Genomic DNA, 19,054 nt, shown 5'->3' with positions numbered 1-19,054 from the left:
GCTCGGTCTGTCATCTCGTGAAGAAAGGGGCCAGTGAACTGACACTCAGCAGGGAGGGTGGGAGTTGTCACTGTGTGCTAGCCCCAGCATCCCAGAGACAACACAAAACCGGGACCAGGAATAGCAGCAGCAGGACGAGGTTTATCCAGACCTGTCAAGTGAGACGCAGAGTGAACCCAGGGCCCCGAACAGCTTCAAGCTACAGCGAGCAAATGTCTCTGCCGCCTGCATCCAGACCCCCTCACACACCCAAGTCATTGTCATTTACCCCGTCGTGGCCACTGCATATTTTCCTCTAACAAGCAATTACACAATGTCCTCCATCATCTGCTGATAGAGTTCAGGCAAAGCAGAACAATCCAGTTAACACTTGTTTACCGTGTTTCGTATGCAAATGTCGCCATCCTGTTTAGCATTTTATTCATGAGATCTCTTTATGGTGCAGAGGGCAGCGCTAAACGTGCTAATATCCGTTTCAGCGAACGGTAATTATCTAATCATCTTTGTTTTATTTGATCCAACTGCAGATTCCTGAGATCTAGAGACTCCTGCTCCCACAAACCACCAGTGGTCAAACAAAAATGATAAAAAAATGAGCAGCATGCTTGAGCCTATTAGCCTTAGATTACAGGGTGGAATTTCCTGTTATTTCATACCTCAGAATCCCTCACGGTGCAGAATATGAAACTGATTCATCAGATGATAACCTTCTTCCGACTCGAGTCCGCTACAGATTAAATTGTTGCTTGGCAGCCGAATCGCACGTCTCACTTGTGTTTTAGTCGCTCTAAAATGAAATCCGAGCTTTTCTAATCTGCAGCTGAAACCAAAACCAAAACATCTGAGCTTCTCCTTGTGGATTCTAAAAAAATACCTTCATGGAAACTAGAGCTAACCGATTTGTGGGATCATTTTGAGAAACAAAGTTTTGTTCTGATTGGACTGATGAGCTAACGGCTAGGCTAGGCTAGACAAGTAGATTGCTGCCATCTTCTGTTGCCAGTGACGAATGATTCACAGCAGCTGAAGCTACTTCTAACTTCTGTATGTTTAGACTCGTGTACATTTTTTTACACGTTCAGAGGAAATTAGCAGCAGAGCTAACGCTAGCTAGCAGTGGCACTTCCATTTTAGTGAGTAATGTCAGGTTTGTACCATCATCGTTACCGTGTAACGGGACTTTTTAGGGCAATGTTATGATTTAGAAACTAAAGCCAAAATAAACTGCTACAGTCCAGAAAACCAGAGACAAATCAGCTGAAAGAGGATGTGTTTTTAGGTTTTTAGCAATTGCCACAACAAAATAACCAATGTTGTTATTAATCTTTATTTTTTTTTTCCTTTTGCTCTTTTTAGCCACATTTTGCTGGTTTTGCCAAATCCAGATCAAGTTGGCTGTGTAATAAATTCAGTGAAGGTAACAACGCAACAGGCGGAGTATCTAGTATCACTTTAGTCTGAGTCGGTGACCAGGATTGGACAACGCTCCGCAGAGGACAAGTTACAAAACAGAAAGTTGTTTTGCTTTTGCTTCGTACCAAACCTTTTCTGATCCATGAATCTAGAACGGAGCTACATGCAGAACGTGATCTTTTAACCCTATCCTGTTCAGTCAAAGCTGACCTCCATTTCTCCAAACTGAGGTTGTTCAAAGGGTCATCTACTGCAGGTGAGACATTAATGTTCAAAACCACCTCAGCGCCCTACCGATATCAGGACTCACCCTTAAGGCCGCCTCAGTGACAGTTTCCCGTCTTCCTGCCCTCTTTCTCCACTCCTACGCCGACGATAATCCGCTCTACATCACCAATCGGTGAAATTCCATCCAGATCATCAAAGTTAGACCGGGCCGCAGCCAACTTTCTGTAGGTGAGTTCTTCTAATTCAAGTCAAAGCAAGTAAATCTCTCCTCATTCTACTATTTTGTCATTAGAACTGATGGAACGGATGTGAGCTCTGCTCCGAAAATAAAACCTAGAATTAGAGCTACTAAAGAAAATGGCTGAACAAATGTACTGAGACCAGATCAACCTGGCCTTCGTCCATCATCCTCATCAGAAACACAGATTTTAAAAATTACTCTTTTAAAAAAATGAAAAATGTGAGTGAACTCCTCCTGAAGCTAAACTTAAGTGGAAACATTAGCTCTTCTGTTTCTTTTGTTTAGTAAGCAGATTTTTAGATTTCAGCTTCCATCCTCTTCCTGCCTCCATCCTTCATCCGTCTCTATATTTTTGAACAGTTTTCCCGCCGCTGGTGACTCTAGGAAATGAGTTTTGTTCCCAACTCTTTCATTAGCACGCTCCCCTTCGGTTCCTTTCATTCTGGAAAATGCCTGATTCAGTTCCAAACCGCTTTGACTTTACAGTTCAGACACTTTGTACATTAGCTGCTGAAAACCTAGAGGCTTATAGCTTAGCCACCCACGGAGTCGGCAGAGTGCATGCTGGGAAACGGAGGAGACAGATAAAAGAGCGGGCTCCTCTCGTAAACAAGCTTTTCTCTGCGTCCAGCGGTCGAACCGGGAAGCCGCTCGACCGCCCAGCAGGATGCTAGTGTGACCGGAGACGATGACGGCTGAAACGTTTCTCCTCCATCCTCAGATTCATCCCTGGGGAGTAAAATAAAATTCATCCTTTCATCCTGAGAAGCTCCCATCTGGAAACTGAGTTAGAGGTGACGGAGTACGAGTCATTTCCTGTTATACAAAAGAAAACTATTTGTTTGTTTGTTTGATCCATCAATCATCCATCCAGCCATCAATCATCCATCTTCTATCATCCATCATTTCATCCATCATTCCATCCATCCATCCATAAAATCCAACATTCCACCCATCCATCTTCTATCATCCATCATTTCATCCATCCATCTTCTATCATCCATCATTTCATCCATCAATCATCCATCCAGCCATCAATCATCCATCCAGCCATCAATCATCCATCCAGCCATCAATCATCCATCTTCTATCATCCATCATTTCATCCATCATTCCATCCATCCATCCATAAAATCCAACATTCCACCCATCCATCTTCTATCATCCATCATTTCATCCATCCATCTTCTATCATCCATCATTTCATCCATCCATCTTCTATCATCCATCTTCTATCATCCATCATTTCATCCATCCATCTTCTATCATCCATCATTTCATCCATCCATCTTCTATCATCCATCATTTCATCCATCCATCTTCTATCATCCATCTTCTATCATCCATCATTTCATCCATCCATCTTCTATCATCCATCATTTCATCCATCCATCTTCTATCATCCATCTTCTATCATCCATCATTTCATCCATCAATCATCCATCCAGCCATCAATCATCCATCCAGCCATCAATCATCCATCTTCTATCCTCCATCATTTCATCCATCATTCCATCCATCCATCCATAAAATCCAACATTCCACCCATCCATCTTCTATCATCCATCATTTCATCCATCCATCTTCTATCATCCATCATTCATCCATCATTTCATCCATCCATCATTCATCATTTCATCCATCCATCTTCTATCATCCATCATTTCATCCATCCATCATCCATCCATCTTCTATCATCCATCATCCATTATTTCATCCATCCATCTTCTATCATCCATCATTCATCCATCATTCCATCCATCCATCTTCTATCATCCATCATTCATCCATCATTTCATCCATCCATCTTCTATCATCCATCATTTCATCCATCCATCTTCTATCATCCATCATTTCATCCATCCATCTTCTATCATCCATCTTCTATCATCCATCATTTCATCCATCAATCATCCATCCAGCCATCAATCATCCATCCAGCCATCAATCATCCATCTTCTACCATCCATCATTTCATCCATCATTCCATCCATCCATCCATAAAATCCAACATTCCACCCATCCATCTTCTATCATCCATCATTTCATCCATCCATCCATAAAATCCAACATTCCACCCATCCATCTTCTATCATCCATCATTTCATCCATCATTCATCCATCATTCCATCCATCCATCCATAAAATCCAACATTCCACCCATCCATCTTCTATCATCCATCATTTCATCCATCCATCATCCATCCATCATTTCATCCATCCATCTTCTATCATCCATCATTTCATCCATCCATCTTCTATCATCCATCATTCATCCATCATTTCATCCATCCATCTTCTATCATCCATCATTCCATCCATCCATCTTCTATCATCCATCATTCCACTAAAAACTGAAAGTTTACATGTTGAGAAAACTATAAACAGCATTTTAATGATTTCAGCAGATGTCCAGGAGACAGAAAACAGCTTTATTTTATTTTCCATCTGAGTTTTTGTTTGACTCCTGAACCAGCAGGAAGTTTATGTTCATTATTCCAGTCAGAGACACCAAACATCTGCACGAGTGAGAGTATCTTCCTCCACAAACATGAACAGTCTTAATCCTCATTCATTCACATGAATTTTACTCCTTTAAGTAAAAAAATGTAGATAAATTACAATTTCTTCATTTAAAGAACAATTTTCATCATAAAACAGTAAAAGTTAGTTTGGGGCAGCTGATCTGCTCAAAGATTGAAAGGGAGGGTCAAAGGTCATAAGCATCACACACACACACACACACAGCCGTATGTCATTATCAAAATAATCATTTCATTTAAAGGTGACTTCATGAGAGGGTGAGGAGACATTTGACCCAGTCCTAATGACAGATTTAACCAGGATGCTCCTGATGAGCTGACCTTTGACCCAGGGTGAGTTATGTCTGGGTGTGTGTCTCAGCAGTGGTGAATTCTGCATCCTTGAATACAAACAGCTCATAAAAACAGATCTTCAGATTCAGAAAATAAACTCACCATCTCAGAGTTATCCCTTTTTTGTCTGGTCAGAGGGTTTTGTGTCATTTCACGGGAAAAAAGAAGAAGAATCGTGTTTTCTGCTCAGGGTGAGTAAAAGTGCAGCTATGGTTGACAATAACTCAGGCGGCCTTGTGGCTGTCATCTAAATGGATTCTAGAGTCAAAGAGAAGAACTTTAAGTCATTAATGACTTCTTGGGTTTTGACACGCGAGCTATTTAATCCTCGTTTACCACTTGGCTTTGTTCCGTTAATAATATATGAGAGAAGCTAGTGTGTGTGTGTGCGTGCGTGCGTGCGTGTGTGTGTGTGTTTTCACTCTAGCTTTAATTCAGCTCCTCTTCTGACTTTAACCTAAATAAAAGCTAAAGTCAACTCAAAAATCGGTTCATTAAATCTAACTGGGTCACTTCTTCCTCTTTGCATCCTGATTATTGAGAGCAGATAAATCCCAGGCTTTTAGAAATGTGCACAAAGTTCTCACAACCTAAAATAATCGTGAAACGCACAAAGCCACAGCGCTAGATCTGAATATATACAAGACTGGTAATGTTGGGTTTTCTTAGCAGCAGTAGTTAATTAACTCACCTGCTGCCTGATAAATAACAGGCTGACTGTCAGGATGAAAACAAGATACACACAGAACTAAGATGTTTCTAAAAGGCTCTTATTTTGAAGGGATTTAAAAGAAAGTTATGTCCCACACAGTGGAAGGAATTTAATCAGCATCCATTGGATAAAACTAATGTTTTAGGGCCAACAGCAGGCTAAAGAACTAACTTTACCCTAAACCATGTAAAGCTAAGAGTTAGACTTAGCCTTAACCCTGTAGGGCTAAAGAGTTAGCTTTAGCCTTAACCCTGTAGGACTAAAGAGTTAGCTTTAGCATAAACCCTGTAGGGTTAAAGAGTTAGCTTTAGCATTAACCCTGTAGGGCTAAAAAGTTAGACTTAGCCTTAACCCTGTAGGGCTAAAGAGTTAGCTTTAGCCTTAACCCTGTAGGACTAAAGAGTTAGCTTTAGCATAAACCCTGTAGGGTTAAAGAGTTAGCTTTAGCATTAACCCTGTAGGGCTAAAAAGTTAGCTTTAGCCTTAACCCTGTAGGACTAAAGAGTTAGCTTTAGCATTAACCCTGTAGGACTAAAGAGTTAGCTTTAGCATAAACCCTGTAGGGCTAAAGAGTTAGCTTTAGCATTAACCCTGTAGGGCTAAAAAGTTAGCTTTAGCCTTAACCCTGTAAAGCTAAAGAGTTAGCTTGAGCTTTAAACCTATAGTCATATAGTCTGTAAGGCTGCTCACTGAAATGCTTTCAAAATAGTTTTCTTAGGATACAGCAGGAGTTTTTCCCCATAGTAACATTTTGTTTTTGTCTTTTTCAAATTAAATCAAGTTGAAAGCTGCTATAGCGAATCTACAGAACAAGCTAGGTTTTGAAATCTAACACGGTCACACAACACTCATCCCTCCTGTCGGGTATCCTGGATCTGTGTCCACCAGAACTGGAAAATCCACATTTCCAAAGAAAACAAGATAGCACTAAACACCACTCACCATTTTGTTGTCCATGACTTTAAATGGCGGTTCCTTTTTGAGACTCTGGTAGTTTGTCCTACAGCTGAGGTGGTAGCAGCCGGTTGTTTCTCCTTCTCTGATATTATTGAGCGGAGAACCTCTCACACCGGCGGTGTTCTGGTGTTAAACACGTGAGTGTGTGATGAGTGGAGGGCCCAGTGAAGTGCGGCGGTTCGGTGGTCCAGTAGTTGGTTTTGGTTTGAATCGTGTTATTGGTGGACGTTTTGGACAAATGCGAGAGAACCCCTTTAATATTATTTTTGTTTGTTTGTTTTCTTATTCTCCACAACACGATTACAGCTATACGATGTTAGAACGTTGTCATGAGGCACAGAAAATGTTTTAAGCTCATTTGTTTTCCAAATTTGCCGAAGCAGCTTTAATAAAGTGACCATATTTGGTTCCTTTCCTGTCTGGAAGATGCTTAAAAGCCACAAAGTGTTTTGAAGATCATTAAAGAACAAATGATACAAGGAAGTCACAATATCGGTAGAATATATGGTAGTGCGCTAAAAGCTAAAAGCTATCATAGTTTTGAAACCGTCTGTTATTCCAGGTCTGAGTCCATGCAGAGGCAGCATCCTTAGCAGGGAATTCTCTCTTTTTCCACCTCCACCAGCTCCTCCTCCGGTCAAATCCCACAGCGTTCCCAGGCCCGCCTAGCGATATAATTCCATCCTATTGTCCTGAGTTGACCCCGGGTCTCTTCCCAACAGCACAACCCACAAACAGCTCTCAGTAAAATTCCACTTGAGAGTTTTAACCATTTTTCCGTGAACGGTTTCATTAATATTCACAAACAAAGCCCCAACATGGATCCTTACTTGTGGCCCGGCTGGACTTCCACACAGAAAATGACTCGTGATTTCACTCCAGCGTCTCCCGTCATGAAAACATTTAATCGTGTAAGCCATCAAACATAAAAAGCACAAGAGGTGAGCAGCGTTTGGGGAACGTTTTTCCTCAGAAGGGTCTTGGAAACATGTGCTGCCGTCGTCCCGACATGGACGCCGACACGCGGAACCGTAAGGACGACAGATGTTCACTAATCTGGTTTTGCAAATTTTTAATTGAGGAGGACTTGGACCGGATCATCCCTAAATAAACAAACAAATAAATAAGACAGCGCCAAAGATCCTGACTGACAGGCGTTTCCATGTGGAGCGCCGATGGGGAGGTGGTGGAATGAAAGTCTACACATTGTTCTGGAAAACTGGGCAGGATGTCCGCTTCCACGTGGAAAACGGAACCTTTAAGGGAGAAAACTCCGTTCTGGTTTTGGAGGAGGAATCTGCTCCGAGTCATGACCCTGGGTTTTAGGGTCGGGAGTTAAGGCGGGAGCATTGGGACGGCGTTCCTGCAGCTGCGCGCCCAACCTCTCCACCAGCAGCTAAATGAGAGGCGGGACGTGGAAGTGATTAATCAGCTGCATCCATCAGGAAGAGGAGAGCTGCTGCACGCTGCAGCTCCTGGGTTGTTTAGGGAAACTCTCCAGCCATCTGGAAAATGACATTGAGGATTTGAATGGACAACATGAGGCGATATTGTTCCCGCAGGCGTATTAAATTTTCAGTTCATCAGCAGCTTCCGTAGCCTTGAGTCGCATCCCTGAAACAGCAGCGAGGAGACGAATACCGATATCTGAAACCTCACTGTCTCCTCCGCAGGGAGACGCAGCCTTTACGCTCATCTCACACGTACACCAGAGCGTGTGGAGTCCCGTAAATCAGGCCGGCACGAGGAATCCGGGCTGCAGTGTGCACATCCCAGGACTTCTGGTGTCAAGCGGGGCAAACCAACTCCAGCAGATGATGATGGAAGTTTTCCCGAGTGATCCAGAAGGAAAACTCACTCCCCGTGACTAATCCACCAGAGAAATCGGATGTGGAATAATTAACTCAGATTTACGGCGTTCTGGTTACGCCGGCATCTCTTCCCGGTTTTCTTTATTTACACGTCGGCTAAGTGACGTCCAGGCTGAGCCGAGCTAAAATTAGAATCAGCGGCTGAAAAATGCTAAACGGGAGGATTGAGCTGCAAAATGAAAACAGTTATGAGATTTGATTTATCATAAACTCTGGTTCCTCTCAGGCCACAGAACCAGAACCAGGTCGGGATCGTCTTCGTCACCTTATTCCCAGACATCTGAGCCGTGGTGCTCTGTCAGTAACTGACGCACAACATCTCATAATGCTCCTTCATAAACAGGAAGGCTTGTGGGAACTCTGGAGTTTTATACGTTTGTTGTGGGGAAAAGATCTTAAAGCGAAATCCCAAAATTCCCACATTTTTCCAGCTCTTTTGACAAGTTCTGGGAAGACCCTGGAATCCCCAAGTGGGACAAAACAGGGAGGCCAGGAGGCATGCTCCGTTCTGACCTTCAGAGATTCTTCATCACCACAACAGAAACTCCTCCTCGGACCAAAGACCAGATCCATCCTCCACCTGAACCAGGACTTTAATCTCAGAGGAGATGAAAGCCAGGCTCTCGATTTACCGGTCGATCTACGTCCCGATCCTCACCTATGGTCATGAGCTTTGGGTAATGACCGAAAGAACGAGATCGCGGATACAAGCGGCCGAAATGAGTTTCCTCCGTAGGGTGGCCGGGCTCAGCCTTAGAGATAGGGTGAGGAGCTCGGACATTCGGGAGGGACTCGGAGTAGAACCGCTGCTCCTCCGGATCGAAAGGAGTCAGTTGAGGTGGTTTGGGCATCTGGTCAGGATGCCTCCTGGACACCTCCCTGGGGAGGTGTTTCGGGCATGTCCTGCCGGCAGGAGCCCCCGGGTCGACCCAGGACACGTTGGAGAGGTTACATCTCCAATCTGGTCCGGGAACGCCTTGGGGTCCTGCCGGAGGAGCTGGTGGAGGTGGCCGGGGAGAGGACGGTCTGGAGCTCCCTAGTTGGGATGCTGCCCCCGCGACCCGGACCCGGATAAGCGGAGTAAGACGAGACGAGGAGATGAATCTCATCCTGGGATGAGGACCTCTCCAACGTGGGCTGAAGGTCATGGCTCAAGGACAGAACTGCATCACGTCTCTTTACGGTCATTAAACCAGCTTCGGCGTGACTGATCCTTCCAAACTCCAGATATCCTGCGCTTCCTAAAGCTACACACCGGAGATTCCCAGCAGACTCCCGACCAAGAACAGGTTTGTGGTCCTGCTCTTTCACCGACGGCCTCTCTTCATCTCCACGCCTGGGTGATTCTGAGAAAATCCTTTGATCTCAGGAAACACCTTCAGACTTCTGATTCTGTCAGAACCAGGAAGATAATCAGCAGGTTCCAGACCAGAAGGCGTCAGAAGTTGGTTTCAGATTCCACTTAACGTCTGGCAACCAGACGAGTCCTGCGAGTCGCCATCGTCAGCACACATCCCCGACTCTGACAGCCACCATCCTGCATGTTTTAGATGTTTCTCTGCTCCAACGTCCGATGTGAATCGATGTATGCTGAAGATGCATTCAACCATGGCTGAAGCTGAGAAACATCTAAAAGCTGACAGAACTGGTTTCAACCGGAGACAAACAGCTGAATCAGCACTAAAAGCTGCTATTTTTAAACGTTTCTAATGGAATACAACGCTCTTACCTCTGAAAGGTTTACATTAAACCTCCTGGTTCTAGCGAGAGTACCTAAGCTGCGTTTGATCGGTCTGCATGTTGTAGTTTTTAAACTAGAGCTGATGGACCAGATGGTAAAACTTGAGCGGAATTGGCTTTTAGCCAAAAAAACGGGAAGCTAACTTCACCACCGCGTTGGTTCTGAGACCATCTGGTCTGACGTCTGGTGGGCCTTCATCTGAAGTCAGGTTTGAAGAGACAGATGTCCTACAACGGCCACCGTAGAAAGCATCAGTTCAGGAAAACGGAGCCCTAACGTCGCTCCCTCGGGTTCTTCTGGAGGACTCGGTAAATATTTCAGGCATCAAGTGAATCTGTTCCAGCAGATCTGCATCTTAGATCAGCATCAGGACCGGTGTGGCTCCACATCAGAGTTCTGCTGGGAACGTTTCTGCTAACGAAGCTCGACAGGAAGTCATGTTCCACTGTTATTACAAAAGTGTGGACTGCTTCCTGTCAGTCTCCCGACAGCTGCCGACGCCGTGCAGAACTCAGCAGCCTGACGAACCGCCACGTCTTCGTCTGTCAGACGATTTATATTTTGACGGGAAACGTCTTTGTTTGCCGCCGTCCTCGAGCAGCCAGGGTTCTCACAACCGCAGCACGTTCATGAAAAACTACAGGAAAATGATCTAATTAATGATGACGCGCTCTGCAGAAAGAACGGGGAGGTGGTGGGGGGTAATGGGGTGCAACTTTAAATGACATCGATATTTTTTAATGTGACTCGTGTGAAAACGCTGCTGCTGTTGAGCAGCCGCCAGACGCCAAGGAAGGAGGAGAGTCGTAGGATGCAAATGAGGAACGACGCTGTCAGAGGATCCGGCTGATTAAGATCATCACCATGGAGGGGAGGAGAGGGGAGGAGAGGAGAGGAGAGGAGAGGAGAGGAGAGGAGAGGAGAGGAGAGGAGAGGAGAGGAGAGGAGAGGAGAGGAGAGGAGAGGAGAGGAGAGGAGAGGAGAGGAGACATGGACGCTCCTTTCCCGTCCCGAGTCCTTTTTTTTAGGACTTTATTCAAAAACACCAGTTTGTCTAAAACATAAATCTGCATTTGTTTGTTTTTCAGCACCTAGCTGACAGGGTTGCTGGTTGAAAACCAGGCGCTGATGTGTTGTTTCAGTGATCCAGGAAATCCAGCTGCAGGAATACTGAGCGGTTAGATTAACGTGCGTAAACAAAACTCCGTTTGGAGCTCTACCACTCCGACATTTAACACCAGAACTTCAGGCGTCCACGTCCTGTTCAGAAGCTTAGACTCGGATCTGGACCCAGAACCAGCCCGTTGTCACGATCGTACAGACCGCAAACCCACCACCAGCTTCACCGATGTAATTCCTGTTTACTCACCGATTTGGGTGATAATTTACTGTAAATAATGTAATAATATTGGATTATTCATTAATAAAACAACATTTCAGCCATTAGTCGCCAAACTTTAGGGATTCATTTAAAACCAGCTGTAATAGATTACAGCCTGTGTGTATTTACATGTAACCTTTTAAGTGTTTGTGCTGCTGCAACAAGTGAATCCCCCACTGTGGGATCAAGCCTATTCTATTCTATTCTAATCTATTCTATTATAATCTACTCTAATCCAACAACATCTGAATATGTTTTTAAACGGGTGCCAGGTCACCTGCTGCAGGAAACCAACACGCATCAGCTCACTTATAAGGTCTAAGTTCTGACAAAAGAAACGTTAACGCTGCTGTTAGAAACTCATCAGGGTCACCATGGTAACCAACAAAGGCTCATTAAGGTCACTGTGGTGACCACTAGTGGCTCGTTAGGGTCACCATGGTAACCACACTTCCTGAAAAGACTCACCAACAAACAGAGACTAACCCAGATTAGAGATTAAGACCCAAACTAGAAGCTTTGTGTGAAAATTCCTGAACCGGGAGCAGGAGAAGGTCCTGGAGGTCCAGCAGCTACAGTGTTTTGTGTAGGACCAGCTTTGGGAGTTGAAGGGGATTCCCGGGGCAGCGAGGAATGCTGGGCAGGAGAAGATAAGAATACGGATGTTTCCATGAGAAAGAAGAAAAGGGATGTAAGAACGGTGAAGCAGCGGTAAAAAACTAAATGACGCAAAAAAAAGGATTTTCTCAGTCTGCTCGCCGAGTTCTCGACAGAACTTTATTTTTTCTTCAATCGTCACAAAAAAAGCACCAAAAATAAAACAGCTGTGATCAGAGTCGGCGTATTTTCCCGCATAAAGACTGCCATTCATCTGAAACTTGAAAATCTGATCTTTCTTTCAGGTCTGTGAACGCATCATTGCAAAGCAGCAATAAAAACCGTAACTGGACATTTACTCGGTCCTTGAACCTTCCACCAAGTTAACGTATTTTAACTAATCTGGACTTTGAGCATCCGTGTCGGCAGGTCGAAGCGGTGCAAGATTCAGAAACTGGTATCGGTCCTGGAAACCAGAACCTCTCTGTTCCACCTACCTGCACGTCAACAGGTGCTGACAGGAAGTAGGTGGAAGGATCCTGACCCTTTAGTTCCTTATCAGTGACATTACTGAAGCCGCCAGCTTGGCTTCATTTGGTCGCCAGCGGTTTTTAGTGAAGCCGTCTCCTCGTCTCGGCGGGAGAAACCAAGCCCGGGAGGCGCCGTAACGATGCAAGTGAAGCAAACAAATGCTGCTGCGCTTATTAAACCGCCAACATGGGTACAACGGGAAATGTCACCGAGTCGGATCCAGCGCTGCACCCCCACACCCACAGTTAAAGACGTTTAGTCATTAGGGAGAGGGAGCAGGAGAACGGGGAGGACAGGGACAGGGGGGACAAGGAGGACAAGGACAGGGAGGACAAGGAGGACAGGGAGGACAGGGACAAGGAGGACAAGGAGGACAGGGACAAGGAGGACAAGGAGGACAGGGACAAGGAGGACAAGGAGGACAGGGAGGACAGGGAGGACAGGGACAAGGAGGACAAGGAGGACAGGGACAAGGAGGACAAGGAGGACAAGGAGGACAGGGTGGGCTGTGAGCTCTGAACACACCAAGCAGAGATGCTTCTCTCAACATTTTCACACTCTTGATTTTCCCCTCTGCTCCCTCCTCCCTCCAAACAATGAAGGCTGGAAAGAACCAGGATGGGGGAGGAGGGGGAGGAAGAGGGGGGAGACTGGCAACCTTTTTAATTCCACCAAAAGCTGTTCCAACAAAAGGGCCTCCACTCGGGAGCCGGGACGGAGCCGCCGCCAGCCCGGCTGGCTCGGACACAGGCCCAGAGCTGAAGAATGGGAGGAAAGAGAGGGAGAGAATAAAAACGAGGGCGAGAGAATGGAGGAATAAAAGAAAGTGAAAACGTGAAGAGTGAGCCGGGTACGAGATCCCAGAAAAGGCCGCTGGAAGTTTGAGGTTTTCCAGCCGGGAGGGGAGGGAGCTGAATGGAAAAGGCTTCCTCGGACCACGCTGGGATCAGAACCATTGTGATTCCCGTCTCCGTCCTGTTGCTGCTCAGTAATCCCTCATCCCGCCGACACCTGTTTGCAGCAGAATCACAAAGGTGTGCCAAGGCTTCATTCCAGCGGCGACATGTGGAATTCGCCTAGGATCCGTGTTCTCCACGAGGAGCACAAGAGAAGTGCTGACCAACAGCAGACTCCGACTCGGATTAAAAGCTGCCGACTCCTCCGGGCGGAGCGCCTCACAGACCCAAATCCCAACCCCGGTCCAACCTTTGGAAAAAAGCACCAAACAAAGACACAAACCCAGCAGAAGTACTCTCAGACTCTCACGCCGTTTCCATGACAACCAGCTAATCTCTGCAGGACGAAACTCCTACAGCTGATCACAAAAGTCCAAACTATTTTTCCGTAAATGAGCAACAGCAGAATCGTGCACGAGTCCGACACACTTCCTTAGCTCAGAGACGAGGAGGAAATCCACGACCCACAACCGGAAACTAAAACTGAGCAGCAGCAGCAAAAACAACAAACGCGCCTGACAATCAGCTGTAATTAAATAAACAAAAGCTTTCTCCTAGCTCTTACCCTGCAGGGGCGTGTCCAGATCTTTTAAACTCGGGTGGCCCAGAGGGGGGGGGGGGGGCGCACTTCATTGTACATGGGTGGCACCGATGGTTATGTTTTTTTTTATTTTACCCCAAGCCTTTTGTGAACAATGTAATGTCTCCCCCAGGCCCCTCCCCCCAGGCCACGCCCCTGTTACCCTTGACCAAATACTACCAGAAAGCCTAGCCTGTATCAGCTACAGGACCTGGACTTGGTCCCAGCAGTAAAACAGGTCATTAAACACCTGCAGAGATCAGAAAACCATCTATTCCGCATCAGCCTTTCGTTGATGTGATAACATTTTGAACCTCGAGCATCTTCTACGCGAACGTTTCATTCCAGCATCAAAATATTTAAGTTAATCAGAGATTTCAGAAGATTTCATTCCGTCAATCAGGGTCGGGCAAAATCGGCATCAGATGAGCTGGATGTCGGCTCAGAAAACCAGAACGGTGCATCTCTACCCGTCCCTCTGTAGGAAGATGGAATGAAACTGTTGATCATGAAGGTTTGGTGGCTCAGATCTGCTGGTTGACCGGTGACTTGAGGATTTTCCCATTTGAGCTTCAGGTTTTGCACATCCTGGACCATCAGAGGCCACCAGACGGAGCTCCACGTGGGAGATCTGCTGGTGTTTCCTCATGGAAACAGAACATGCAGCAACCCGATGCAACAAAAAAAAAACAAACGATGAGTCATTATCAAGGCCTCTCGATACCGGGCCGCGACGCTCCGAGGGCGCTTGCCGCCGGCCGCCTGCTCTCCGGGTGATAAGCTAATCAGCCGTTCGTCTCCACCGAGCCATCAAGGGGCCTCATCATTGACATTTGAGCTCAGGATCGAGCCCGCACAGGCGTGTCTCTGAGGATGGGGGGGGGGGGGGGGCTGAAGTGACTTAATTATCTTGCTGCAGAAGGATCGCCACTCAGCTCCGTTCTAGTCAAGGTTAGCCTGCTTGTCCTGATGTTTCTCTGCAGCCGATAGCGTCTGCTGCTCCGTTCACTGAATACGTGCATAAAAGAGCAGGATCTAATGATGATGGTGCTCGGAATCACTTGTGGTTCCATTTCAGGTTACAGGAATAAACCAAAGAATTCCCGGGCCAGGTCCTCAGAAACAAGTCACCACTCCATGCCTGTTTTAAGATTTGTTACAGAAAATATTATTTTCTATTCAACAAAAGGTGGAAAGCAAAATTAGGAGACCACGTAAGCTGCGTGCTTATGAGTTTTGAGATTCTCCGGGGCGGTTTTCCTTACCAGGAGGAAAAAAACAGCTTAGATGATCGTGAGGGTGGGAAAGCTCACGGACGCTCAGCGTAAATTCTGACATCCAAAAGCTGAATTCAAACATTTCACAGCAGCTCGAGCGACAGTCGCATCGTGGATTTTTACACGTTTGCTTTGCGCCGACGCTTTTGCGGAAATAACGCGACACAGACGTGAGTGGAAATCTGAAATAAAAGCGTCGGATTGAGCCGCAAAACGTTTTAGACGGAAATCCAGTTCTGTCATGTGACTTTGTAAATCCTATCAGCTTTTTAAATTTCAGGATGAACTCTAGAAATAGCACCTCCGTGTGGCTGGCTGCAGAATCTGCATTAAGCCCCGCCCCCTCCACGTCAACTAATGGGACAGCTGCCTGAGGCGTTGTAGAAATCATTACAAACGTGTCTGAATTATGTCTGAATTTCTTTATGTTTACATTTTTGTCAATGCCCCGCCTACTTCAGACTCTCGGACCAACTTCTGATGGATTTAAATTTCTCCTGAAATTTCAGTTTGAGCCAAAACTTGGAAATATCAAGCTGTTAAACTTTTGTCAGAGCCTTGTTGAAGCGAGTGAACCTCCAAACTCCTCTGGTTCCTCATCTCTGGTCTACGTGCTAAACGTTTAGACCACGCCCCTGAGGGTGTGGTCTAAACGTTTAGACCACGCCCCTGAGGGTGTGGTCTGTTAAACAACAGTCGGAGGACCTGATTCAGAGCTGCAACAGAGGAGGTGGCTTAAAAAGCTTAACTGCAGATCTGGATCTGAACTTTGGACAGTTTCACAGCAGCACACACCTCCAGGAATGTGATCAAAACCTTCTGCAGGTGGACCAGAACCACAAAGACCGTCGGGAGGAGAATGGAGGGATTAACAGAGCTCTCACTTGAGTCTAAAAGCTCAAAACTTTTCTGTTTAAAGTGGGAAAACTCCTCAGGAGCTAAACAAGTCCAGCTCCGTTCTGCTCTGAACCTTCATCGGAGGACTCTACACTGGTTCTGGATTCCCAAGAGGACGACTGACCCGAAACGTGAAGCTGTAGATTTTTATGAGCGTGTTTGAAAATGACGGAACGAGTCCCGGGGGCAAACACGGCTTCGGATGTTTGCGTTTTGTTGCCACCAGCTGCAGATGAAGCTGAAGCTCAGCCAGATGATGGCTTCAGAAAGTCCTCAAAACAGAAAAATCCCATTTATTTACTTCAATCTAATTATTTTACACCAATTAATTAAATAAAACTATATAAAAAAAGAAGTGAGATGGACCAGTTCACGTCTAGGTGGCTCTCAAAAGGCCACGCCCACTGGATGATCATGTGTGTGTGTGTGTGACCTCACAGGCTCCAGGAGCACCAGTCTGGAGGTTTTCTGCTCCAACTCGACATTTGTGTCGTTTCTAGTTCAAATTAAATCGTAACCTGGGGGGAAACTGTCACCACAACCTGACAGCTCTCTAACCGGACCCTCTCATCTGAGGAGGTGTCATCCATCCTCTCACACCGGCCTGAGCTGGGCCTCTATGGTCCCAGAGGGGCCACAGGGGCTCCAGGAAGGAGGAGCTGCGAGCAAACGGGTCAAACGCCTCCACGTTTAGGAGACAGCACCCTGGTCCCTCATCAGCTCCGAGCCCGGAGGAGCGCTACCACACACACACACACACACGACAGATCTCCCATCTCCAACATGACCCATCTTCTTTTCCCCTTTGTGACAATTTGGGGACATGGCTGACAGATGATCTGAGTTCCAGCATGCAGGTGAGAAACAACAGCCTGCAGATTCATGCTGGTGGGTTACAGGAAGACAGACGCTTCCAGAGATGCTGCCGCTGGAGAACAAAAACCTGCACATTAGACCTAATAGGAGCTTTTGAGGATCTTATTATGGCTTCATAACAGAAAAATGATCCAATCAGCTGAAAACCATCCTAATAACTACTTAAGTTGTCATAGATGTGGTTTTAGGGCCAACAGGTTCTAATAATTACACTAAAATTAAAGTTTGTCTGATGGTTTTGGTTTCTGAAGGCACGCACACGCACACACGCACACACGCACACACACACACACACACACACACACACACACACACACACGCACACACGCACACACACAAACAGGAGTTATGCTCAGGCGCGTATGGCTGCAGCCGCAGCCTCAGGGCCAGCAGGGGCCACAGCGGGCCCCCACCCCGTCCCGGATCGGACCGGACCGGAACCACTACCCTGTTGCACCATCAGGAACGTTTTCTGCTCTGTTTCTGAGCAGAAGCCACATAGAGCGGGGTTTAACTGCACGCGCCTGCGAGCAGGTAACGGGATTGCAGGTCGGCGGCGCGCGAGGCTCAGAGGGGATTAGATCCTGATCAGTCACCTGCAGACTAGAACAACAACGAGCAGAGCCACGCCCCTGAGACCAGGAGTTCCACACAAACTCGGAACCGGGCCGCATGATCAACTTTTCCTGCGGGTTCTGGTCCGTCCGACAGCCGCAGACGGAGGGACGGAGGTGCCGCGCAGCGCGGACACTGTGCGTCCGGACCGAAGGGCAGTCCACATCGAGCGCAGCCAGAGGCGGCTTCTGTTCGGGAACGGTTCGGGTCTTACCTTGAGTGATGAGGAGGACGGCTGCCAGCAGCTTCCAGGCGCGTGTCCCCGGAGAAGCCGGGCAGCGCGCTGCGTAATCTCCGGGCATTCTTCCGCTCTGGAGACCAGGTGGACGTAAAAATCCAAACACCGAGGTGTCGGACCGGGATCCGGGTTATTCCTGCTCAGGCCCAATCAGAACTCGCGGCTCAGTTCTGACCCGCCAACTTCTCTCCCCGCTGCCTGAGTCCTCCTGGATCCGGAGCCGGTGCAGAACGGAACCCCGTTAGAGGCGGGAAGGAGTCCGAACCCTCCCGGACCGCAGTGCGCTCAGGTAGCCCGAGACAGTCCGAGGCTCACGGCTCGGTTCGGTTCGGTTCCAGCAGCAGCAGGAGCGACGTGCAAACAAAGTGAGGACGGAGTGAGTCTGGAGCTCCGCGGTTCTGGTGCTGAGCGGAGAGAGAGAGCTCCGGTGATGTCAGCAGAGCGTCACCAAGAGGAGAGAGTCAGGCTGCACGAGCGGGGCCACTCACGGAACCGGGATCCGGACCAGAAACGGGATATGGACCAGAACCAACAGTCCAAAACTGGGAGACAGAACCAGTAGAGACCAGAACCAGGACTAAAACCAGGATACAGGGTCAGAACTGGGAACTGAACCAGAAACTGAAGACCAGAACCGGCATACGGACCAGAACCAGACCAAAGCTGGCATAAAGAAGGGACACACAGACCGGAACCGGGAACCGCATCAGAACTGGTTTACAGAACCTAGAACCAGAGTCAGGACACCGTTCAGAACTAGAATACAGAACCAGGAACAGAGACAGCCCAGAACCAGTATGCAGGACCAGGACCCAGAACCAGCATAGAGACCAGCAGGACCCAGACCAGAGCTGGGAATGGCACCAGAACTTTTAACTGAGAACCAGTCTGGAACTGGTAAAGAGCCAGTACACAGAATCTACGGACCTGAACCGGGAAACAGAACCAGTACAACAATGACCCGAACTTACAGCGCCTTTCTGAGTCAGAGGACTCCAAAGTGCTTTACATTAGAGTGAATCACACACACACACACACACACACACACACACACACACACACACACA

The 19,054-nt window shown here is 47.1% G+C and overlaps 1 protein-coding gene across 4 annotated transcripts in view; it reads right to left on the bottom strand.

The window, feature by feature from the left end:
• pvrl2l (PVR cell adhesion molecule related 2 like) overlaps positions 1 to 18,264 on the bottom strand; it is a 332,000-nt gene extending 313,736 nt beyond the window's left edge. For all 4 annotated transcript variants that reach the window (XM_054745374.2, XM_054745377.2, XM_054745376.2 and 1 more), the window contains exon 1: positions 17,964 to 18,264. In XM_054745374.2, coding sequence (XP_054601349.1) covers positions 17,964 to 18,051 — 88 coding nt within the window. In that variant the 5' untranslated portion in view covers positions 18,052 to 18,264. The remainder of the gene's footprint in view (positions 1 to 17,963) is intronic.
• Positions 18,265 to 19,054: the final 790 nt, after the last annotated feature.

The sequence above is a fragment of the Nothobranchius furzeri genome, chromosome 19, assembly GCF_043380555.1.
Source record: "Nothobranchius furzeri strain GRZ-AD chromosome 19, NfurGRZ-RIMD1, whole genome shotgun sequence".
NCBI classification, from domain to species: Eukaryota; Metazoa; Chordata; class Actinopteri; order Cyprinodontiformes; family Nothobranchiidae; genus Nothobranchius; species Nothobranchius furzeri.
This window is presented reverse-complemented; position numbering and strand designations above follow the sequence as displayed.